This window comes from Hyla sarda, chromosome 1 (genome assembly GCF_029499605.1).
Source record: "Hyla sarda isolate aHylSar1 chromosome 1, aHylSar1.hap1, whole genome shotgun sequence".
NCBI lineage: Eukaryota > Metazoa > Chordata > Amphibia > Anura > Hylidae > Hyla > Hyla sarda.
Genome location: NC_079189.1, coordinates 597,150,216 through 597,177,075, shown reverse-complemented (window position 1 = coordinate 597,177,075; position 26,860 = coordinate 597,150,216). Strand labels below are relative to the sequence as shown.

At 44.2% G+C, this 26,860-nt stretch overlaps 1 protein-coding gene and 1 pseudogene across 13 annotated transcripts in view; one reads left to right on the top strand and one right to left on the bottom strand.

Annotated features, from left to right (window-relative positions):
• The window catches only part of LOC130295952 (von Willebrand factor A domain-containing protein 5A-like), an 82,200-nt gene extending 78,420 nt beyond the window's left edge, over positions 1 to 3,780 (top strand). For 12 of the 13 annotated variants that reach the window (XM_056547382.1, XM_056547372.1, XM_056547393.1 and 9 more), the window contains one exon: positions 227 to 1,604. In XM_056547382.1, the coding sequence (XP_056403357.1) occupies positions 227 to 312 (86 nt within the window). In that variant the 3' untranslated portion in view covers positions 313 to 1,604. Of the gene's footprint in view, positions 1 to 226; positions 1,605 to 3,633 lie in introns of those variants that run through there. The other variant, XM_056547345.1, reaches the window with a different exon arrangement.
• Positions 3,781 to 26,550: 22,770 nt separating this feature from the next.
• LOC130343837 (U2 spliceosomal RNA) lies at positions 26,551 to 26,650 on the bottom strand (annotated as a pseudogene).
• Positions 26,651 to 26,860: the final 210 nt, after the last annotated feature.

Below are 26,860 nucleotides of genomic sequence, written 5' to 3'. Positions count from 1 at the left end.
TTTGCTGCCTTGTTCATTTTCCTCAGTAATTGATCTTCTGCCTTTTCCATTATGTTTGGTGGCTTATAACAAACCCCTATCAGAATATTTTTAAATTTTTATCTCCATATATTTCTACCCATGATGACTCCACGTTATCGTTTCCCTCCCGTATATCCTCCCGCAGTGCGGCCTTCAGACACAATTGAGACCCTCCTGTCTGTAACTTTTGTTTTTTCTATTACAGGTCCCTGTCTGAGCCAATGGGTCAGGGCTGGGATCCAGTTACTGAAAACGATGGTGGATCTCACCGATTTTGGCTTCTTAGAGTGATGATGCAATCGAGAATGCAGAGCTCATGGCCATGTTTCAGTGACATGAAGGATGGGTTAAGCCATGATGGTTGGCATGACGTTTGGTGAACTGGTACCCATCCTTGGGGCAATTGCAGAGCAAATCCCTCAAATACATTTTATAAAATCCCTCAGGTTTTTTTTTTTCTCGATACCAAAAAAGGAGAGGAAATAATATTCCTCGAAGATTTCCTGCAGCTCATCAGCAGATGAAGGACCTCCTGTCGTATGCAAGAAGTGGATGGCACACAACATGGATGCAACCACTAAGGATCTGGTTATGGTTTTCTCAAAGCAGGCTATTAAATACAAAGAGAGACACCCTGGTTGGGAAACGCCGATATAGTATATTGCACTTATCCATCCATATACACAAGTGTGTGCTGAAGGTACATGTAAATAAGGCTATTGTACACAACAGGATCTGTTTAGAGTCTATTACTTGAAGTCCATGTGGACCATGTGGAGACCTCTTCAGAACACCTCTTCAGGTACAATTAGTCTGCAGCCTACAAGGTGAATACTGGCACAAGAATCCCAAAAGGACCTGGGCAAATGGTTGTCCCAATAAAAAGAACCTTCTTAGCACCATGTCCCCATGGCGGTGGAGGCCCTCGGGCTTCAGACTTTAGTGTGGACTTTGCAGCCTTCCAGTGATTCAGAGACATCTGCTAAAACGTAAAAACTAAAAATTGTGTTGACAATAAACCAAAGGTTAATCTCACTGGACAGCCTTCCCGCCTCCTGGACGGAACGGGGTAACACCACCTGAATACTTGTGATAAAGAGTCCAGCACGATATTGTACAATTAAAATCTTAGATGTTTATTTCAGCAAAAAACATACAGGATACAAGGTGGAACAGAAGTAATGTGTTTGAGGTGCATACAGCACCCTTACTCATACTATATTGCACATACCCATCGGGCTGCATGTTTACCTCGGCACTCTACTAATTATTACTGCCCTCCACCTCTTACCATCGTTCTCCACTTTCCATCTCTGCTCTGTCTTTTATATGTTCTCGTGACCATCCTGTGTCTCACGTCTGTAGCTGTGACTGTGATGTCTAAGCAACCGGCTGGGTCTATACACATGACATGTGCAGTGAGCAATTTCTGGGTTATAAATAGTTGGGAATATTGCACCTGCCGAGCCCGGTCTTATATTTGATGCAACATCTAGTTATAGATCTCCATGGATTAACTCCTTATTGATTTCTTGGAGAGCATAAGTAAGCTATTTGATAGAATTTCACACTTAAAAATATGGTGCTGGGTTTACATAAAAAAAAAATTATATATATATATATATATATATATATATATATATATATATATATATATATATATATATACAGTACAGACCAAAAGTTTGGACACACCTTCTCATTCAAAGTTTTCTTTATTTTCATGACTATTAAAATTGTAGATTCACACTGAAGACATCAAAACTATGAATTAACACGTGGAATTATAGACATAACAAAAAAGTGTGAAACAACTGAAAATATGTCATATTCTAGGTTCTATCCACCATTTTCTTTGATTACTGCTTTGCACACTCTTGGCATTCTCTTGATGAGCTTCAAGAGGTAGTCACCTGAAATGGTCTTCCAACAGTCTTTAAGGAGTTCCCAGAGATGCTTAGCACTTGTTGGCCCTTTTGCCTTCATTGGGGTCAGGTCTGGTGACTGTGGAGGCCAGGTCATCTGACGCAGCACCCCATCACTCTCCTTCTTGGTCAAATAGCCCTTACACCGCCTGGAGGTGTGTTTGGGGTCATTGTCCTGTTGAAAAATAAATGATGGTCCAACTAAACGCAAACCGGAAGGAATAGCAGCCGCTGCAAGATGCTGTGGTAGACATGCTGGTTCAGTATGCCTTCAATTTTGAATAAATCCCCAACAGTGTCACCAGCAAAGCCCCCCCCCCCCCCCCCCCACACCATCACACCTCCTCCTCCACACCAGCACACCTGTGAAGTGAAAACCATTTCAGGTGACTACCTCTTGAAGCTCATCAAGAGTGTGCAAAGCAGTAATCAAAGCAAAAGGTGGCTACTTTGAAGAACCTAGAATATGACATATTTTCAGTTCTTTCACACTTTTCCACATGTGTTAATTCATAGTTTTGATGCCTTCAGTGTGAATCTACAATTTTCATAGTCATGAAAATAAAGAAAACTCTGAATGAGAAGGTGTGTGCAAACTTTTGGTCTGACTAATTAGACTTTATGGGGGAGATTTATGAAGGCCTGTGCAGAAGGAAAACAGGGCAGTTGCACATAGCAACAATCACATTGCTTCTTAATTATTATTATTTTTTTTTTAAAGGCCTCTGACAAATGAAAGAAGCAACCTAATAAGTTGCTATAGGCAACTGCTCCACTTTTCCACTAAACTGGTTTTGATAAATCCCCGCCATATGTTTTCACCATTGGGGAGATTTATCGAAACCTGTGCAGAGGAAGAGTGGTGTAGTTGCCCATAGCAACCAATCAGATTGCTCCTTTCATTTTCCACAGGCCTCTTTAGAGGCCTGTGGAAAATGAAAGAAGCAATCTGATTGGTTGCTATGGGCAACTGCACCACTCTTCCTCTGCACAGGTTTTGATAAATCTCCCCCCATGTCGTTTTTTAGTAAAGCCAACTCAATGGCCCTACTTTACTAAGAGTAGAGGGTAGATTTCTTTGTAGTTATTTTTTTCCCCCCAACAGATATTTTTCAATGGTATCTACTCAGGGCCAAGGGAGGTTTGTTACAGTGTGTCAACTCAGTAGTAAGGTAATTACTTGAGGAGGAGGTTTGTTACAGTGTGTCACTCCAGTAGTAAGGTGGAGAGAGTTTCAAAGGGTGGAACCAATGGTCGAGGTCAAGGGGCGGCAAAATTAGCTTTCGCCTACGGGGGCAAAAATCCTTGTTTCACTACATTTTGCACTTTTCCCTATGTTTTGCTTTTTTTTTTACACCTGCTCTGAGCTGTGGGGTTTTCCAGAGCTCAAATCCACCACGTTTTTCTGTGAAAACCTTGTAGGGATATGTTGGGATTGTTCTAAAATGTTGGGTTTACAATAATAAATAATGGGCCATTATATTCAATTTGCAGACCATAGTGGGTCAAAGGTGTAAGTTTTTTCCTTGAGGAGAGCACCATAACTGTTTGGAGATTTATAGGTCATTAGCAGTCCACTGGGGATTCTGGGAAGAAAGGATATGCAAAGCAGCTCAATCATGTCATAGTGTTAAAAATACCAAACCTACTTTGTCTACCTAACTAGATTTTCTATGTCTTCAACCAGTTTGCAGATCACCGTCAGCTTTATCGGGGGCATTTACAAGGAAATAGAACTCTATTTGCATCTCAGAAATTATAATGGCTTAAATGGACACTGTCATTAAACACGATTTTTAATATATTTCCTTATGCCAAATAAATAACTTTTGTAATTGGCTTCCATTAAAAAAAAAAAAAAAAAAAAATTGTTAGTTTTTCTGCTGTATACTTCTGGCCACCAGGGGTCTCCCTTCTTGGCCAGAACACATTCCGTCTGCTCAAAATCTCAGGGTTTGGTCTCCTGCTTGTAATGTCAGGAGACCAAATTCAGGAAGTGTTTCTCTGTGCTGAGTTTGATTGACAGCTGCAAAGAGCTTCACTGAAAGCTGCACAGACTGAAAGCTGCACAGACTGAAAGCTGCACAGAGTCTCACTGAAAGATGCACAATGTAACGTCTGTATTTTTATGTTTTGCATTTTCTGCTCTAGTGTTCTGTTCAGACATGGATTTTATGTCTGAACAGTGTTATTTTTCCATGGTTTGGGAAGAGTTAATGCTTACAGCCTATGGGATCCCGGGTAGTTTCATTTAGACACTAGCTATGCTGAAACTTGCGGCTGGTATTTAGTTCTTTACTCTGACCATATCTTGTTTTTGATGCACCATAGTTTGTATTAACCCCTTTCTGCTATTGGAGTTATGCATACATCCCAGCACCCGACATGTTCGCACACTGGGACGTATGCATAAGTCCATGTGATCTCCTGCACTGCAGGTGGCAGCTAAGGAGATCGCCGGCGGGACCTGGCTGTCAATCACAGGGAACCATTTGGTTGTCCGGGCAACAGTAGGAGGCACACTGGTTGGATAACACTGGATTATTCAGCTCTCTACTACGTACTGTACAAGATTAATCCTTTTATTGTGCCAAACATATCATTTCTATACATAACGATGGTAAGTCAATGCATTTAGGCATGTAGACGTGGTCAAGGCAACTTGCTGAAGTTTGCACTGAGCATCAGAATGGGGGAAAAACGAGATTTAAGGGACTTTGAACATGGCATGGCTGACAGAGAAAGTTCTGAAAAAGAGAAAATATCCAGTGGTCTGCAATTGTATGGGCAAAAATGCCTTGTTTTCAGAGGAGAATGGGTTCAGACTGGTTCAAGATGAAAGACAACAGTAACTCAAATAAGCACTGGTTACAACCAAGGTCTGCAGAATACCATCTCTGACTGCAGAAGAATATCCAACCTTTTAACAGATGGGCTACAGCAGCAGAAGACCACATGGGGCGCCCCTACTGTCAGCTAAGGTTGCATTCACACCACATTTTCAGCCTACGGTTGCCGGATCCAGCTGGGGGAGGGGAAAACTGGGCGCTCCCGTACCCCAGCCGGACCGGCGCTGAAATCCATTTACTTTAACCCCTTAAGGACTCAGCGTTTTTTCGTTTTTTCATTTTAATTTTTTCCTCATCACCTTCTAAAAATCATAATGCTTTAAATTTTGCACATAAAATTCCATATAATGGCTTATTTTTTGCACCACCAACTCTACTTTGCAGTGACAGTCATTTTACCCAAAAATTCACGGCAAAATGGAAAAAAAATTAATTGTGCGACAAAATTGAAGAAAAAATTTCATTTTGTAACTTTTGGGGGCTTCCGTTTCTACGCAGTGCATTTTTCGGTACAAATGACACCTCGTCTTTATTCTGTAGGTCCATACGGTTAAAATGATACCCTACCTATATAGGTTTGATTTTGTCGTACTTCTGAAAAAAGTCATAACTACATGCAGGAAAATTTATATGTTAAAAAATCTCATTTTCTGACCCCTATAACTTTTTTTTTTCCGCGTACGAGCCGGTATGAGGACTCATTTTTTGCGCCGTGTTCTGAAGTTTTTAGCCGAATCATTTTTGTATTGATTGGACTTTAATGGCTTTTTATTCATTTTTTCCTGATATAAAAGTGACCAAAAATACGGTATTTTGGACTTTGGAATTTTTTGGAGCGTACGCCATTGACCGTGTGGATTAATTAACAATATATTTTTATAGTTTGAACATTTCTGCATGCGGCGATACCACATATGTTTATTTTTATTTACACAGTTTTTTTTTCTTATGGGAAAAGGGGGGTGATTCAAACTTTTATTAGGGAAGGGGTTAAATGACCTTTCTTAACTTTTTTTTTCACTTTTTTTTTTGCAGTGTTATAGCTATCATAGGAGAGTATAACACTGCACACACTGATCTTTTACACAAAGCCATAGGTTTGCATGGATCAGCTTCATAGGGAGTTGATTGCTCAAGCCTGTAGCTCAGGCTTGGAGCAATCAAACGCCGATCGGACGCAACGGAGCAAGGTAAGGGGGCCTCCGCTCGCGTCCTAGCTGATCGGGACATCACAATTTTATCGCGATAGTCCCGATCAGCCCGACTGAGCTGCCGGGAAGCTCTTACTTTATTTTTAGACGCGGCGATCAAATTGATCGCCGCGTCTAAAGGGTTAATAGCACGCGGAACAACGATTGGTGCCGCACGCTATAAGCCCCAGGTCCCGGCTATCATAAGCCGCTGTGACCGACCCGGTATGATGCGGGGTCACGGCGTGACCCCGTTTTAAATACCGGGACCAGGCGCAGGGCATACAGGTACAAGAGGTTAATGAGCCGACCAGAGTCAAACGGTGACTCAGTTCAGCTCATTTTTTACCCATATCCGGTTTTGTGACATGACCTAAAAGTGTAGTATACTACGGTTTTAGGTCCGGTCACGAAAACGCATACGGGTCAAAAATGAGCCAACCAGAGTCACAGTTTGACTCCGGTCGGCTATTAAAGTAAATTGACTTCAGCGCCGTTCCTGCTGGGGTACTGGAGCGCCCGGTTTTCCCCTCCCCCAGCCAGATCCAGCAAACGTAGGCTGAAAACGAGGTGTGAATGCAGCCTAAGAACAGAAAACTGAGGCTACAATTCACACAGGCAACAAAACTGGACAATGGAAGATGGAAGAACGTTGTCTGGTCCGAGGAGTCTCCATTCCAGCTGTGACATTCAGATGGCAGGGTCAGAATTTGGTGTACAAAACAAAGCCTGGATCCATCCTGCCTTGTATCAGCTTCAGAATGGTGGTCGTGTAATGGTGGGGGGACATTTTCTGGGCACACTCTGGGCCCCTTAGTACCACTTGATCCTGGTATAAACACCATGGCCATCCCTTTATGACCACAGTGGACCCATCTTCTGATGATACTTCCAACAGGATAATGCCCCATGTCACATTACATCATCTCATACAGGACAATGAGGTCACATGACATCATCTCATACAGGACAATGAGGTCACTGGACTCCAATGGCCTCCACAGTCACCAGATCTCATCCAATAGATCAACGCTGGGATGTGGAACTGTGTGATGTCATCATGTCCATATGGAGGAACTGTGTGATGTCATCATGTCCATATGGAGGAACTGTGTGATGTCATCATGTCCGTATGGAGGAACTGTGTGATGTCATCATGTCCATATGGAGAAACTGTGTGATGTCATCATGTCTGTATGGAGGAACTGTGTGATGTCATCATGTCCATATAGAGGAACTGTGTGATGTCATCATGTCCATATGGGGGAACTGTGTGATGTCATCATGTCCGTATGGAGGGACTGTGTGATGTCATCATGTCTGTATGGAGGAACTGTGTGATGTCATCATGTCCATATGGAGGAACTGTGTGATGACATCATGTCCATATGGTGGAACTGTGTGATGTCATCATGTCCATATGGAGCAACTGTGTGATGTCATCATGTCCATATAGAGAACTGTGTGATGTCATCATGTCCATATAGAGAACTGTGTGATGTCATCATGTCCTTTGGAATCAGCTGCCCGGGCATGCTGGGAGTTGTAGTTTTGCAACAGCTGAGGGCACCCCAGTTGGGAAACGCTGCTCTAAGGATTAGTGAGGCCGTGGAGCGGTTACACTGTTGCTATACAGGAATGGATAGAGCCTTGTACTGTTAATCCCCTATAATTAGCTGGAGCACTCATGGATATTGATGGAAACAGCTGCACGAGGTGAAAAAAAGGCATCTGTTTTATTTCGGTTTTAGGTTGATCAAAACGCCATTCCGATCCCAGCCCGAGCGGGGGAGCATAAGTGGGGATCCACTTTAATCCTGTTCACTCAGAAGAGCCAAATGGGGAAAACTCAGGAACAAGATCCCCTTTCTACATGCGAAACTATTTCACATCTAAGAAGCCTCTACAGTCCATTACACAACAGTATTTTTCTGCTGGCTTTAGATGCAAAAGATGCCATTTTGTAAATTTGGGGGGCTTTTGTTTCTAAACATTTTTTTAAAATAAAAATTACACCTTTTTCGTCCTCACCTTTCTCTCTGTCCTCTCCCCCCTTCCCATCCTATTTCCTTTACCCGCTTACTCCCCCTCCCCTCTTTCTACTTCCTCTATGTATTCTCCATACATTTTCCCTCTAGTGACCCCTCTTTTTCCTCTTTCTCCCCCTCTCTCCCTCAGGTTTGACTGCCATTTTTCCTTTCTCATTCCCAAATTTCTATCAGTGCGGAATGTAACACCCCCCTTCTCCCGCACCCCTGACGGATATTACCAGACTCATCTGAGACTCCTTCCTGCCTGTACCCTAGTTACTGGACACATGTTGTTAGTCATGTGAAGATGTGGGGGCTCGTAAATAAATGCTCTGGCATTGAGGGGTTACGTCTCCCACTGTCCTTCTCTGATGCATTTGTTATGTTCTTTGACTTATGTATGCCTGCATTTTTGAAAACTTGAATAGAAAACTTTACTTTAAAAAAAAAAAAATTACATTGGGGACTTTAGGATTCAAATGCGCATGTGCAAAGTAAAAACGTATACGTTTTTCCCGTATGGAACCGTATACATGTGCGTTTCCCATTGTTGTCCATGTTAAAAAAAACGTATGCGGTTGCAGTACGGTTTTTAAACCGGAGTCAAAACCGTGTTTTTCTTTTTTTAACATGGACGTCAATGGGAAACGCACATGTATACGTTCCATACGGGAAAAACGTATACGTTTTTACTTTGCACATGCGCATTTGAATCCTAAAGTCCCCACCCAAGACCCCTCCCATTAAAAATGGACATTTTCAAAAACGTATGTTTTTTTTTTAATAAAAACTGACGGAACTGTATGCACTTTTAAAAACAGTATACTGTTTAAAAACGCATACGGTTTACTTTTTTCCATACTGTTCCATCCGTTTTTTGCCATACGGTTTTCTTTAGAAAAATGGATTGAAAACAGTATGGCAAAAACGTAGTGTGAACCCAGCCTCATATAGGTTTTGTATTATTTACACTTTGTCACTTTATTTTTACATTTGTTTTTATTTTTACTACTTAATTAATTATAACTTTTATACAAAAATCAGTACGCTTAAAATTGTCCTCTTCTGACCCCCTATAACTTTTTTATTTTTCCGTATATAGGGCTGTTTGAGGATAATTTTTTGCGGCATAATTTTTAGTCTTTATCAGGGCTATTTTTGTTTTGATGGGACTTTTTGATCACTTTCTATTATTATATATATATATATATATATATATATATATATATATATATATATATATGGTGCGACCAAAAATCAGCAATTTTGGTATTTTTTAACGTTCACGCCATTCAGGGTGTGGGAACATAAACATTATATTTTTATAGTTCGGACATTTACGGCATGTGACCACACCAAATATGTTTAATTGTTTTTTTAGTTTTCTAAAAAAAAATTTTTGTTGTTAAAATAGGAAAAGGGGGTGATTAAAATTTTATATTGAGGTGGAGAGAGTACTATAGATGTATATGTGATGCCTTGGGGGGATGTATGACAGTTGGGGTGTTGCTGTCAGGTATATCGCGGTTATAATTAACTCTTGTCAGTCGTGACGCCAGGGTGAGGGTTAAATGCTGTATGGCTTGGCCTATCGCCACCCTTCCCAAGAGCGATAGGTAGATGCAGAATAAAGTATTGTCGACAACCAGAGCTTCGCTGAAAACTTGCGTAAACTTTACTGAAGATTTTCTGTAACATGCAAATACAGGAACAGTCTTTATGGCAAAGTCTATATACAGCTTAGCTGAGATTGACGTATGGTTGGGACTTTTGTAAGTTCATTAGCTTAGTAGGATTTAGTATGCGCAGATCCGCTGGATTTAGGGGTATGTTTATGTCCAGAGGTCTCGCTAGCATAAGTGGGTAAGTTTGTAAGAACTCACTGTTTAGCTTCAGGCCGAGGCCGGCAGGCTGTGGCCTAGTATTTGTCATTGTAAGTTGCGCAGATCTTGACTCTCTAACGAACCGGAACCCAAGAAAGCGTCTATTGGCTACAGCTCCCTTATATGGGCAGGGGCTAACCGTTTTAGGATTGGTCCATGCCATCTGTCAATCAGCTTTACAAGGCATTGTGGGTATCACATGACCCAGAACCTCCAAAGGTCTTTTTACCTACTATAGAGACTAAACCACAGTCACATGACCCACATGCCCTGCGACGCTATGCAAGGTAAGTATACTCTTTCTATACAGTATTTACATTTAATTTAGCGATATATTAACTACATGAGGGGTGACTAGGGGATGACTAAAGAAGCGGAACCCCACAGTTACTAGGAACTCTGACTTTGGGGACCCCTAACCAAGGTACGGTATGCAATACGGTACGGGGACACCACAAACCCCCTTACTTAAAACAAGTCGACCCTAAGGCAGAGGAACTAGGACGAAGGTTGAAATTATCATACATTATATACATCCTGACAAAACTTTGTATTCTCTGACTAGAGATAATCCCTTTTACTGGACATAATGCTAGTCACATTAGACATTTAGAAATTTCTATACATTTTTTAAGTTCTCTAGACATCTTTAAAGCTCTCTAAAACATTTCTCAAGCTTTCTAGACATTTTATATCTCACTAGACAATTTAACCCCTTAAGGACTCAGGGTTTTTCAGTTTTTGCACTTTCGTTTTTTCCTCCTTACCTTTTAAAAATCATAACCCTTTCAATTTTCCACCTAAAAATCCATATTATGGCTTATTTCTTGCATCACAAATTCTACTTTGCAGTGACATTAGTCATTTTACGCAAAAATGCACCGCGAAATGGAAAAAAAATCATTGTGCGACAAAAAATCATAACTACATGCAGGAAAATTTATATGTTTAAAAATGTCATCTTCTGACCCCTATAACTTTTTTATTTTTCCATGTACAGGGCGGTATGAGGACTCATTTTTTGCGCCATGATTGGAAGTTTTTATCGGTATGATTTGTGTTTTGATCGGACTTTTTGATCACTTTTTATTCATTTTTTAATGGTATAAAAAGTGACCAAAAATGCCCTTTTTTTGACTTTGGAATTTTTTTGCGCATACGCCATTGACCATGCGGTTTAATTAATGATATATTTTTATAGTTTGGACATTTACGCATGCGGCGATACCACATATGTCTATTTTTTTTTTTTTTACACTGTTTTATTTTTTTTATGGGAAAAGGGGGGTGATTCAAACTTTTATTAGGGAAGGGGTTAAATGACCTTTATTAACACTTTTTTTAAACTTTTTTTTGCAGTGTTATAGGTCCCATAGGGACCTATAACACTGCACACACTGATCTCTTGCACAGATCACTGGCGTGTATTAACACGCCTGTGATCAGCATTATCGGCGCTTGACTGCTCCTGCCTGGATCTCAGGCACGGAGCAGTCATTCGCCGATCGGACACCGAGGAGGCAGGTAAGGGCCCTCCCGGTGTCCTGTAAGCTGTTGGGGATGCCGCAATTTCACCCCGGCGGTCCCGAACAGCCCGACTGAGCACCCGGGTCACTTTCACTTTAGAAGCGGCGGCTTTGACCGCCGCTTCTAAAGGGTTAATACCGCACATCGCCGCGATCGACATGATATGAAGCGGGATCGCGGCGCGATCCCGCTTCATATCGCGGGAGCCGGCACAGGACGTAAATATACGTCCTGCGTCATTAAGGGGATAAAGATTTCTATACATTTATGAAGCTCTCTATATATTTCTCAAGCTTCCTAGACATTTTTATATCTCACTAGACAGTTTCCTTTTGCCATTTAAGTTACCTGCTTGTACAAGAAAGTTATATTGACTTGCCTGAGGCTTTCTACCAATAAGCTAGCTACTAGGGTCTATTGGCTACACACTCTTACCCCTAGAACACAACAGTATAACCTTACCTAGGTTACCTTCATCTCTGGTTTTTAACTTTCTAGTTGTGTAACCCACATACTTTAGTTGACAGAGTGAGCATTCTATGATGTACACCACATTGGTATAATTGCAGTTGATATAAGAATTTATGGTGAAAGTTTTAGTACCATCAGCAGTAGAAAAGGTTTTGGTAGGTTTTGCATAATTTCAGGTTCGGCATATCCTCTGTCCGCACTTGAAAAAACCTTTTTTGGGCTAACCTATGTGAATTGCTGGATCTTTCACTCACAACCACACTTGGTGACAACTGGTCCCCAAGTGTGGGTGCTCTTTTAGAAACTATTTGACACCCATCACTCCATGGGATGATAACGTTTCATCCCTCCTGAGAAAATGAAGGTGTCTGTTGATAATTTGTTTGATGTTATTGAAATAAGGGGAGTAAGTGAGTGCTAAAATTGTTTTTTTTTTGCTGTGTTTTTTGGAGATATGTTGTGGATTAACAAGGGCACTTCTGTCCTTATTAGCTACAATAGCTTCAGCCCTATGATTGTCCTGTATTGTGACTGTTACAATACAGGACAATCCGCTGTCAGCTTAGCGTATCTAGCTATTGGAATCTCTTTTTGTTCTTATAAGAGACATTTGACCAACTGAGCAGTGAAAGCACATTGACAATTATTGATTTTAATATCAATATTACGATACTGAAGTACAGATGCAAGTTTTCCTTATTTTTATTTATAAATTATTATTTTTATTTTATCTAACTGTTTTATTCCAATTTTATCTTCTACGCTGTTTTGTGTCCCATGCAAGGGCCCTGCAGGGACATTGGACACCAGTGACCACCTTTACTTTACCTTTATTTTACCCTTACATATACCTTGAGGACTGGTTTCTAGTTGTTTTATCAACTATTTTTTATGCATTGGGGTATGCCATGTCCAGCTCTACCCAGTCAACCACCACTGGTTGCTCCACCCAGCCAGCTGCCAGTAGCCGTTCCACCCAGCCAGCTGCCAATAGCTGTTCTACCCAGTCAGCCACCATTGGTTGCTACATCCAGTACCAGTCCTGCTCCTGTGGCTGCTCCAAGTCTTGCTGCACCTTCTCCACCTGACTTCAGAGAATCTCCCAGTCTGACCGAAGATGTCGCTTCTGTTTCCAGCCCTCAAGCTGGTCCCTCGGGGACTGAAGTTTCTGCAGAATCGTTAGGTGAAGAGACTCCTGATGGCTCAGAGGTGGTGTTGCAATGGTCTCAAAGGACTACTCAGGGTAAACTACCCTTAAGATATCAAGACTAACTGCAGTACTTGCACACATAGTACCTCAAATAGCTCACTTAAATGTACTACCTCAGTCTCCTTCAGTACATACACAAAGTAAAATAAAAATATGTCTCACACTCAAGAAACACTTTAGGAATTGTAGCCTATTGAAATTCAATTCCTGCCACATTTAGGTACACTAATCTTTCTTCTCTTTATTACGTGTGTGAGATGCTCTACCTGGCCAGTAGGTGCTCTTGCGAGCAAAAATTAAACACGTATTTCTAAAGGTAACCTAGGTATGGTTATACTGTTGTGTTCTAGGGGTAAGTAGCATGTAACCGATAGACCCAAGCAGCTAAACTTATTGGTAGATAGCCTCAGGCAAGCCAATATAACTGATGTGTACTAACAGGTGACTCATCGTGGCAAAACAAAAGTAAATTGGTGAGATTTCAAAAATGTTTAGTCAGCTTGAAGCAAAAGGTATGGAGAGCTGCACTAATGTCTAGATAGTTTCATAATGTCTAAATAGATAGCTTCATAATGTCAGATAGCTTCATAATGTCAGATAGCTTCATAATGTCTAGATAGCTTCATAATGTCTAGTAAGCTTCATAGTTGTCTAGTAAGGATACTAGTCAGACTAAAAGAAAATTTCGTTAGAATGTATTTTGGTCAATAATTTCGTCCTTGTCCTAGTCCCTCTGCCTTAGGGGCAGGCGTCGGGGTCGACTTGTTTTAAGTAAGGGGGTTTGTGGTATCCCGGCACCGTATTTCATACTGTGCCTTGGTGGGGGGGTCCCCAAAGTCAGAGTCCCTAGGACTGTGGGGGTCCGCTTCCCTAGTTAGCCCCTAGTCACCCCTTAGTAAGTTGATATTTATAAATATTGTCATTGTAAATATGTATATTTCATTACTAACTTGTTTGGTGTCGCAGGACCTTAGGTCAAGTGACCCGTTACTCAGAACTCTATAGTTTTTTGAAGGACCTTATGTGGTTCTTAAGTCACGTGTTCACCCATAATGCCGTGTAACGGTGAGTGACAGTTGTTTTGGACCAATCCAAAACATCCAGCCCCTGCCTATGTTAGGGAGCTGCGGCCATTGTTCGCTCTTTTTGGGTTGCTGACTCTGAATGAGGTAGGACCTCCGCAACTTACAAGTACGTTTACTAGGCCAAAGCCTTGCGGCCTCAGCCTATACTACAGTGGTTAGATATCTATAATTCCCTGCTACTCTCCGCAAGATCACTGGACCTAAACGCACCCATAAATCCCGCGGATCTATGCAACAGAATCTTCCTAAAGCTAAATTGAGCTTATTTGATCTCAACCAACTGTCAATCGCTGCTCAACTAGAAATAGACTCTGTTAACTGGACTGTTATTGCTATTGCCTGCTACAGAAAATCTTCAGTAAAAGTTCCTGCAAGTTTTCAGTTAAACAGTGGTTGTGGACAATCCATTTATTACGCATTCACCTATCGCTCTTGGGAAGGGTGGCGATAGGCCCAGCACCATTACAGTATTTGACCCTCACCCTGGCATCACGAGTGACAAGGGTTAACAGCGCCCTTTATTATTCAGAACAGTAACACCCCAACTACCCTACATACCCCCGAGGCGTTCCACATATACATGAGGTAATATGAATAGAGCTGCTATATCCCTGTCATATACATGAGGTAATGTGAATAGACCTGCTATATCCTTGTCATATACATGAGGTAATGTGAATAGACCTGCTATATCCCTGTCATATACATGAGGTAATGTGAATAGACCTGCTATATCCTTGTCATATACATGAGGTAATGTGAATAGACCTGCTATATCCTTGTCATATACATGAGGTAATGTGAATAGACCTGCTATATCCCTGTCATATACATGAGGTAATGTGAATAGATCTGCTATATCCCTATCATATACATGAGGTAATGTGAATAGAGCTGCTATATTCCTGTCATATACATGAGGTAATGTGAATAGAGCTGCTATATTCCTGTCATATACATGAGGTAATGTGAATAGAGCTGCTATATCCTTTTCATATACATGATGTAATGTGAATAGATCTGCTATATCCTTGTTATATACATGAGGTAATGTGAATAGTGCTGCAATATCTGTGTCATATACATGAAGTAATGTGAATAGTGCTGCAATATCTGTGTCATATACATGAAGTACCGTATTTTTCGCCATATAAGACGCTCCGGCATATAAGACGCACCCAATTTTAAAGGAGGAAAATCTAGAAAAAAAAGATTCTGAACCAAATACTGTAGTAAAATATTTTATATCAGTATAGTTCCCCCACAATAGTTGGCAGTATAGTTCCCCCACAATAGTTGGCAGTATAGTTCCCCCACAATGGTAGGCAGCTCCTCCCCCCTCCCCCCCACAATAGTTGGCAGTATAGTTCCCCCACAACGGTAGGCAGCTCCTTCCCCCTCCCCCCCACAATGATTGGCAGTATAGTTCCCCCACAATAGTTGGCAGTATAGTTCCCCCACAATGGTAGGCAGCTCCTCCCCCCCACAATGGTTGGCAGTATAGTTCCCCCACAATGGTTGGCTGTATAGTTCCCCCACAATGGTTGGCAGTATAGTTTCCCCACAATAGTTGGCAGTATAGTTCCCCCACAATGATAGGCAGCTCCCCCCCCCCTCCACAATGGTTGGCAGTATAGTTCCCCCACAATGGTTGGCAGTATAGTACCCCCACAATGGTTGGCAGTATAGTTCCCCCACAATGGTTGGCAGTATAGTTCCCCCACAATGGTTGGCAGTATAGTTCCCCCACAATGGCTGGCAGTATAGTTCCCCCGCAATAGTAGGCAGCTCCCCCCCACAGACATACAGCTTCCAGCCATATACAGTGTATGGCTGGAGGCTGTATGTCTGTACTGCTGCCCCCACAGTGATCCGGTCACTGCTCCTCTGGCCCAGTGTCACATCTACTGCTATGGCCTATGGACCATCGCAGTAGGTGCCGGGACTGGAGGAGCGGTGACCGGAACGCTGAAGATTACACACCGCCGGTCACTCACCAGGCCCCGGTCGGCGTGCGTCTTCCTCCGGTCCTCCGGCGCCTCTATGGTTGTATGCACGGGACGTCACTGAGGTCCCGTGCATACAACCATAGAGAGGCAGAGGATCGCAGGAAGACCGCAGGAGGACCGGAGGAGGACGCGCATCGGCCGGGGAATGGTGAGTGACCCGCGGACATCCTTATGTCCCGAAAAGATTTTTCGGGACATAGGGATGTCCGGCATAGGAAAACCTATGATTTTATCTGCCCGGGCCGGCTCCTGTGTGCGGCTGCAGGCGGGGGCCGGCCAGAGCAGGTAAAAACTAATACTGTATATTAAAAACCAGGGGGCCTCCAGCTGTTGTGAAACTACAACTACCAGCATGCCCAGACAGCCTTTGCCGGTCCGGGCATGCTGGTAGTTGTAGTTTCAGAACAGCTTGAGGCCCCCTGGTTTTTAGTATACAGTTATTAGTAATTCACTTGCCCGGCACCCGGAACTGTATGTTCCAGGCATAGGGCAATAAACATAGCCGTGTGAGGTGAAAAATTCACCGGCGATCATGAGGCTGCTGCGGGTGCGGAGCGGGTAGTCAGCGCTGTACCGTACCGCCGCAGCCTCTGTACTTACAGCTGACTTACCGCTCTCGCCCGCAGCAGCCTCGGGCGTATATTCGCCGTATAAGACGCACCAACTTTTTCCCCCACGTTTTGGGGAAGAAAAAGTGCGTCTTATACGGCGAAAAATACGGTAATGTGAATAGAACTGCTATATCCTTGTCATATATGTGGTGAGGAACTGTGTGGAAAGCCTTGTGGGGTGTAGGTTAGTTGGGGTGTTGCTGTTCTAGATACTGAAAGGGCGCTGTTAACCCTTGTCATTTGTGACGCCAGGGTGAGGGTTAAATACCGTAGTGTTGCTGGGCCTATCGCCACCCTTCCCAAAAGCGATACATGCGTGCATAATAATTTGATTGTCCACAACTACTGTTGAACTTAAAACTTGCAGGAACTTTTACTGAAGAATTTCTGAAGCAGGCAATATCAATAACAGTCCAGATAACAAAGTCCATTTATAACTGGGAAGCAATTGACAGTTGGTTGGGATCAGATAAGCTTAAATGGGCACTCTCATTAAAACAAATTTTTGTTATTGCACTCCTTATGGTAAATAAGAAATCTTTCTAATATACTTTGTTTTGTTTGTGTTTAAAAAAGCTGCCACTAGGTGTCTCCCTACTTGTCCAGAGCAAATTTTCCCCCATCTTTTCACAGACTTTGGACTCCTGCTGGCCTGGCAGAAGTCCAAACACAGGAAATGCAGTCTGGAGTGCTGAGGGGGTGTGTGCAGACTCATCCAATCATAGCTCCTCTCACACTTAACTGCCGTTTGCTGTTGGTTGCAGAGTAAGGGAGGAAGTTCTCCCCTGTAAGGCTTCAGATGATGTCACACCTGATGGGTAACTCCCCTTCCCAGTCTGTGAACCTGAACCTGAGGCTGAGCAGAAAATACAGAGCAATATCAAGGTAGAGAACTAAAAAAATAATAAAAATAAAGGCAGGGGGTGGTTTATCATGATGGGGGCAGTGAACTGGGAGAATTATAAAATTTATCAAGTTACTGAGAGGTACTCTTTAACCCCTTAACGACGCGCCGCGATCCCGCATCATATCGCGTCGGTCCCGGCGCTCATCAACGGCCGGGACCCGCGGCGATGTGCGGTATTAACCCTTTAGAAGCGGCGGTCAAAGCTGACCGCCGCTTCTAAAGCGAAAGTGACCCGGCTGCTCAGTCGGGCTGTTCGGGACCGCCGCGGTGAAATCGCGACGTCCCGAACAGCTGATAGGACACCGGGAGGGCCCTTACCTGCCTCCTCTGTGTCCGATCGGCGAATGACTGCTCCGTGCCTGAGATCCAGGCAGGAGCAGTCAAGGGCCGATAACACTGATCACAGGCGTGTTAATACACGCCAGTGATCAGCATGAGAGATCAGTGTGTGCAGTGTTATAGGTCCCTATGGGAGATATAACACTGCAATTTTTTTTTTTTTTAAAGTGTTACTAAAGGTCATTTAACCCCTTCCCTAATAAAAGTTTGAATCACCCCCCTTTTCCTATAAAAAAAATAAAACAGTGTAAAAAAAATAAAAATAAACGTATGTGGTATCGCCGCGTGCGTAAATGTCCGAACTATAAAAATATATCATTAATTAAACCGTACGGTCAATGGCGTACGCGCAAAAAAATTCCAAAGTCAAAAAAAGCGCATTTTTGGTCACTTTTTATACCATTAAAAAATGAATAAAAACTGATCAAAAAGTCCGATCAAAACAAAAATCATACCGATAAAAACTTCAGATCACGGCGCAAAAAATGAGTCCTCAAACCGCCCTGTGCGTGGAAAAATAAAGTTATAGGGGTCAGAATATGACATTTTTAAACGTATAAATTTTCCCGCATGTAGTTATGATTTTTTCCAGAAGTGCGACAAAATCAAACCTATATAAGTAGGGTATCATTTTAACCGTATGGACCTACAGAATAAAGAGAAGGTGTCATTTTTACCGAAATATGCACTGCGTAGAAACGGAAGCCCCCAAAAGTTACAAAATGGCATTTTTTCTTCGATTTTGTCGCACAATGATTTTTTTTCCATTTCGCCGTGCATTTTTGGGTGAAATGACTGATGTCACTGCAAAGTAGAATTGGCGACGCAAAAAATAAGCCATAATATGGATTTTTAGGTGGAAAATTGAAAGGGTTATGATTTTTAAAAGGTAAGGAGGAAAAAACGAAAGTGCAAAAACGGAAAAACCCTGAGTCCTTAAGGGGTTAATGTAGCTTCTCATAGATTCTGTAGCATAGATCCGCTGGATTTAGGGGAGCGTTTAGGTCCAGTGATCTTGCAGAGATAACGGGGAATTGTAAAGTCTAATAGTCTCTAGTATAGACTGCGGCCGCAAGGCTTTGGGCCTAGTTCTTGTCTTTGGAAGTGGGAGGTCCTACCTCATCCAGAATCAGCAACCCAAGAGAGAGAACAATGGCGGCCGCTCCCTTATATGGGCAGGGGTTGACCGTTTTGGATTGGTCCATAACAACTGTCACTCACCGTTACATTGCATTGTGGGTGAACACGTGACACGAGAACCACCAAAGGTCCTTCAGCAAACCATAGAGTTCTGAACTAAGTCACATGACCCGCAGGTCCTGCAACGCAAATAAGGTAGGAATCTTTAATAGTTAATATTTATGTAAATAAACATGTAAATATGTCTAACTAAGGGGTGACGAGGGGCTTGCTAAGGTAGAGGACTCCCACTGCTCCTAGGTACTCTGTCTTTGGGGACCTCACCACAAGGTAACGTATGATATACGGTACCGGGACACCACATATACATGAGGTAATATGAATAGAGCTCCTATATCCCTGACATATACATGAGGTAATATGAATAGAGCTGCTATATCCTTGTCATATACATGAGGTAATGTGAATAGAACTGCTATATCCTTGTCATATACATGATGTAAAGTGAATAGAGCTGCTATATCCCTGTCATGTACATGAGGTAATGTGAATAGATCTGCTATATCTGTGTCATATACATGAGATAAGGTGAATAGAACTGCTATATCCCTGTCATATACATTAGGTAATATGTATAGAGCTGCTATATCCCTGTCATATGTGATAGCCTGGGGGAGTAGGGTATATGGGATGTAGCTGTGCGGTGACTAAAGGGTGTCTGATTAACCCTTGCTATTCTTCACGCCAGGGTGAGGGCGCAACTGTAATGCTTGTCCTACCGCCACCCTTCCCAAGAGCGATAGGGAGGTATAGAATAATGGAATATCCACAACCGGCGAGTTTGCTGAAAACAGTTGGAACTTTTACTGCAGATTTTATGCAACTTCACAACAGGAACAGTCTCTACAAATGCATATTCTCTTGGAGATTGACAAAGGTTTGGACCTTAAGCAATTTAGAGTCTTTAGATTGATATGCGCTGTTCCACTGGATTTAGGGGAATTAGTTGCGGTCCAGTAGTCACGCTAGCTTTAGCGGGGATTAGATTTGAACTTGCGGTTTAGATTCTGTTAGGCCTAGCGTGTCTTTGAAAGTTGCGCAGATCCGTCCTGCTAGTCCGGCAATCACGAGAGCAGCAACCCAAGAGAGCGATAATTGGCTACAGCTCCCTTATATAGGCAGGGGCTGGACTAGTGCTAATTGGTCCAATACTGATGTCAACCACCTTCACACAGGATTATGGGTAACATGTGACCCAAGGACCTCCAAAGGTCCTCCAACATACCATAGAGGATTTAACATGGTCACATGACCGAAGGTCCTGTGACGCTAGACAAGGTATTTATACTATACATTATATTAAATATACATTATTATTAAATATGTACATATATAAACATTACAGAATTAGAGTAGAGGAGAGGCGACTATGGGCTGTCCCACCTAGGGGACCCTACCTGAGCGTAGTTACTCTGGCTTTGGGGACCACCATACAAGGTACGGTATGCAATACGGTGCCAGGACACCACACATATACATGAGGTAATATGAATAGAGCTGCTATATCCCTGTCATATACATGAGGTAATGTGAATAGAGCTGCTATATCCCTGTCATATACATGAGGTAATGTGAATAGAGCTGCTATATCCTTGTCATATACATGAGGTAATGTGAATAGAGCTGCTATATCCCTGTCATATACATGAGGTAATGTGAATAGAGCTGCTATATCCTTGTCATATACATGAGGTAATGTGAATAGAGCTGCTATATCCCTGTCATATACATGAGGTAATGTGAATAGAGCTGCTATATCCTTGTCATATACATGATGTAATGTGAATAGAGCTGCTATATCCTTGTCATATACATGAGGTAATGTGAATAGAGCTGCTATATCCCTGTCATATACATGAGGTAATGTGAATAGACCTGCTATATCTGTGTCATATACATGAGGTAATGTGAATAGATCTGCTATATCCCTGTCATATACATGAGGTAATGTGAATAGAGCTGCTATATCCTTGTCATATACATGATGTAATGTGAATAGAGCTGCTATATCCTTGTCATATACATGAGGTAATGTGAATAGAGCTGCTATATCCCTGTCATATACATGAGGTAATGTGAATAGACCTGCTATATCTGTGTCATATACATGAGGTAATGTGAATAGATCTGCTATATCCCTGTCATATACATGAGGTAATGTGAATAGAGCTGCTATATACTTGTCATATACGGCAAGGTTCGTAGTCAATGTGGATAGCAGAAGATCTGGAAACACAGGCTTTGGACAACACTAAACGCTTTCACTGGCACAAGGCAACAAGATCCGGCAAGGGAGTGCAGGGGAAGTGAGGTATTATAGCCAGGGAGCAGGTGGAAGCTAATTAGGCTAATTGGGCCAGGCGCCAATCATTGGTGCACTGGCCCTTTAAATCTTAGAGAGCTGGCGTGCGTGCGCCCTAAGGAGCGGAGCCGCGCACGCCAGGACATGACAGCCGGGGGCCGGGACAGGTAAGTAACTTGGGATGCGATTCGCGAGCGGGCGCGTCCCGCTATGCGAATCGCATCCCCGCCGGTAATGTCAGTGCAGCGCTCCCGGTCAGCGGGTCTGACCGGGGCGCTGCAGAGAGAGGAACACCACGAGCGCTCCTGGGAGGAGCAGGGACCCGGAGCGCTCGGCGTAACAGTACCCCCCCCCCCCCCCTTAGGTCTCCCCCTTTCTTTGTCCGGCAATTGCTTCACATGGGACGAGGACACTGGGAGCGATTGTAGGGTTTCCTCAAAGGCAGGCAGTTCAGCAGGGGTGGGAGTGGGGAGGGAGGGCAGAGGGTGAAGCTTGGCACGGGGCAGGGTGTCACCAGGACGGGGGCTACGAGGAGGCACGGCACAGTCCCGATAGGCCTTCGGGAGACCAGGCACAGGAGGAGACACTGAGGCCCGACAGACGGGACTGGGAGCAGGGGTGAGGCATTTCTTGAGGCATGCAGGACCCCAATTCTTGATCTCCCCGGTGGTCCAGTCAAGGGTGGGAGAATGATGCTGGAGCCATGGCAGACCGAGGAGGACTTCAGAGGTGCAGTTGGGAAGGACGAATATTTCAATCTTTTCGTGATGGGGTCCAATGCACATTAAGAGGGGTTTTGTGCGGTAACGCACGGTGCAATCCAATTTAACTCCGTTGACCGAGGAAATGTAGAGCGGCTTGACGAGACGGGTCCCCGGGATGCAGAACTTATTCACCAAAGAGTCCAGAATAAAATTTCCAGATGCACCAGAGTCCAAGCAGGCCACGGCTGAGAGGGAGGAATTGGCAGAAGGAGAAATCCGCACGGGCACCGTGAGACGTGGAGAAGCAGACTTCGTACCAAGAGACGCCACACCCACGTGAGCTGGGTGAGTGCATGCGTTTCCCAGACGTGGAGGACGAATAGGGCAATCCACCAAGAAATGTTCGGTACTGGCACAGTAAAGACAAAGATTTTCTTCCCTACGGCGAGTCCTCTCTTCCTGGGTCAGGCGAGACCGATCCACTTGCATGGCCTCCTCGGCGGGAGGCCCAGGCGTAGACTGCAAAGGATGCTGTGGGAGAGGTGCCCAGAGATCTAGGTCTTTTTCCTGGCGGAGCTCCTGGTGTCTCTCAGAAAAACGCATGTCAATGCGGGTGGCCAAATGTATAAGTTCTTGCAGGTTGGCAGGAATCTCTCGTGCGGCCAGCACATCCTTGATGTTACTGGATAGGCCTTTTTTAAAGGTCGCGCAGAGAGCCTCGTTATTCCAAGATAATTCGGAAGCGAGAGTACGAAATTGGATGGCGTACTCGCCTACTGAAGAATTACCCTGGACCAGGTTCAGCAGGGCAGTCTCGGCAGAAGAAGCTCGGGCTGGTTCCTCGAAGACACTATGGACTTCAGCGAAGAAGGACTGGACTGTGGTTGTGGCAGGATCATTGCGGTCCCAGAGCGGTGTGGCCCAAGACAAAGCCTTTCCAGATAGAAGACTCACTACGAACGCCACCTTACACCGTTCTGTAGGAAATTGGTCCGACAACATCTCCATATGCAGGGAACATTGAGATAAGAAACCACGGCAAAGTCGGGAGTCCCCATCAAACTTGTCCGTCAGGGACAAGCGGAGGCTAGGAGCGGCCACTCGCTGCGGAGGAGGTGCAGGAGCTGGCGGAGGAGATGGTTGCTGCTGTAGTAGTGGCAGAAGTTGCTGTAACATGGCGGTCAGCTGCGACAGCTGCTGTCCTTGTTGGGCAATTTGCTGCGATTGCTGGGCGACCACCGTGGGTAGGTCAGCGAGACTTGGCAGCGGCACTTCAGCGGGATCCATGGCCGGATCTACTGTCACGATTCGGCTAGCTGGATGTGGATCCTCTGTGTCAGCGAAGGATTGGCGTGGACCGTGTCGGTGGACCGGTTCTAAGTTGCTACTGGTATTCACCAGAGCCCGCCGCAAAGCGGGATGGTCTTGCAGCGGCGGTAGCAACCAGGTCGTATCCACCGGCAACGGCTCAACCTCTCTGACTGCTGAGATAAATGCGGTACAAGGGAGTAGACAAGAGCAAGGTCGGACGTAGCAGAAGGTCAGGGCAGGCAGCAAGGATCGTAGTCTGGGGCAACGGCAGGAGGTCTGGAACACAGGCTAGGAACACACAAGGAAACGCTTTCACTGGCACAATGGCAACAAGATCCGGCAAGGGAGTGCAGGGGAAGTGAGGTATTATAGCCAGGGAGCAGGTGGAAGCTAATTAGGCTAATTGGGCCAGGCACCAATCATTGGTGCACTGGCCCTTTAAATCTTAGAGAGCTGGCGCGCGTGCGCCCTAAGGAGCGGAGCCGCGCGCGCCAGGACATGACAGCCGGGGGGCCGGGACAGGTAAGTGACTTGGGATGCGATTCGCGAGCGGGCGCGTCCCGCTATGCAAATCGCATCCCCGCCGGCAATGTCAGTGCAGCGCTCCCGGTCAGCGGGTCTGACCGGGGCGCTGCAGAGAGAGGAACACCGCGAGCGCTCCGGGGAGGAGCAGGGACCCGGAGCGCTCGGCGTAACACATATACATGAGGCAATGTGAATAGATCTGCTATATTCCTGGCATAACATGAGGTAATGTGAATAGAGCTGCTATATCCCTGTCATATACATGAGGTAATATGAATAGAGCTGCTATATCCTTGTCATATATATGAGGTAATGTGAATAGAGCTGCTATATCCCTGTCATATACATGAGGTAATATGAATAGAGCTGCTATATCCCTGTCATATACATGAGGTAATGTGAAGAGAACTGCTATATCCTTGTCATATACATGAGGTAATGTGAATAGAGCTGCTATATCCCTGTCATATATATGAGGTAATGTGAATAGAGCTGCTATATCCCTGTCATATACATGAGGTAATGTGAATAGAGCTGCTATATCCTTGTCATATACATGAGGTAATGTGAATAGAGCTGCTATATCCTTGTCATATACATGAGGTAATGTGAATAGATCTGCTATATTCCTGGCATAACATGAGGTAATGTGAATAGAGCTGCTATATCCTTGTCATATACATGAGGTAATGTGAATAGAGCTGCTATATCCCTGTCATATACATGAGGTAATGTGAATAGAGCTGCTATATCCTTGTCATATACATGAGGTAATGTGAATAGATCTGCTATATTCCTGGCATAACATGAGGTAATGTGAATAGAGCTGCTATATCCTTGTCATATACATGAGGTAATGTGAATAGATCTGCTATATTCCTGGCATAACATGAGGTAATGTGAATAGAGCTGCTATATCCTTGTCATATTCATGAGGTAATGTAAATAGACCTGCTATATCCTGGTAATTTTTTTTTTTAAGAGCCGAGGAACGTGCTCTTGAATCACCCAGAGTGCAAGAAAAGTGCAAACGTGTTACACAAAAAAAAAACGTGCACAGAGGATGCGGTCTATCGCAAGCCTTTCTCCGATAGGAGAGAGACCCCCCAACAAACCTTACCTTTCGCCTCCGGACCAAAAGGTACCTGCAAGGTTCCAGCTTCGATGTCCCTTTTCGCCGAAGCTACTAAGGGACCACAAATGCTCTGGCATCCCCCTTGGCGTTAGCCAAGGTATCTGCCCGTAGAGCCGATAACGGTTGGTACCCTGCCAAAGCAGGAGTACCCAGCGTGTTTGCAGGGAGGTGCGGAACCTAATGGCAACACACACCTCCCCTAGACCGCCACGAGGGACACCCAGAAGGGCTACCGCATCCTGACAAATCCTGTGGACACACAACACGCAAAAAGTGACACAGTGAGACAAAAATAAATAAATGAATGTGTGCAGATATACTGCCCGGACATCCGGCCGGATATATAAAAATTTCTCTGATCCTAGCCAGAAGGCCAGGAATCAAGAGGTGAGTGCCACAAGGTGAAGAGATTTTGGTGCCCGTGCTTCCACTCAGTGAGCCAGTACACCCAGTGAGTTTCGGCACCTCGTGGTCACCACTCCCCGAGGCACAAAAGTACCTCGGCTCTAGACCCTCTCAGCCTTATGGCGAGACCCGGCGGAAGCATTTCACATCAGGGCAGCCGTCGGGCTGATTCCTCAGAACCAGCCCCGGAATGCCCCGGTACACCTGCTCCCTACCATGCTGCACCCATCCTCACCAGTCCCACACTGGTATCGCCTGCCACCAGCATGACTAGGGGATATTATAGCTGCTATGACCACCACCAGATCATCTATCATTTAACACCTTTAACTTAATTTTAGCTTATTCCCTCCCATAAATGACATAAGACATGTGTTGGTTAAACAAAGGCCACAGCAGCCCATTTATTAAATAACATAAATAATCAATTACAACATTGTAAACCGATGTATGAACGTCATACATAACAATATAACCTGTCCTAACTTTAGGATGTCTATTAGCGCAGGAGAAGAACCTGAGGGGCACCGTTACAAGACCACAGGTGATGGGATCTTCACTTGCTCCTAGCCGTAGCTCACCTGCACAGGAGCACCATTTTGTGAAGCCCACCAACCTGAATTCCACCTTCTGGCTGGGAACCGCTCCCAGCCCACCTCCACACCATCCAACATACCTTGCCCATCCACTGGTGCCTCCCCAGATTCCTCTCCTGACCCCGCCACTGTGACAAAATTAAGGGCGGGCGGGACACTTCTTCAGCCACGCAGATTGTGGCCCCCGTACAAATGCCCTCTCCTATATACCCTCCTTAACTCCTCCCTACTCCCTCACTAAAACCCGCGCTTCCCTAGCTCCCTCCTCTAAACTCCTCACATTTAACCCCTACCTTCCCGCATAATACCCCTGTCATGGGGCCCCTCCGTTCCCATTCTGTCCCCTCCAGGGCTTTCTTGAAACTGATAAGAACAGATACTACACTTGATCTTAGCCAAAAGGCAGAGAAGCTATATCCTTGTCATATACATGAGGTAATGTGAATAGAGCTGCTATATACTTGTCATATACATGAGGTAATGTGAATAGACCTGATACATCTTTATCATATACATGAGGTAATGTGAATAGACCTGCTATATATGTGTCATATACATGAAGTAATGTGTATAGATCTGCTATATCCTTGTCATATACATGAGGTAATGTGAATAGAGCTGCTAT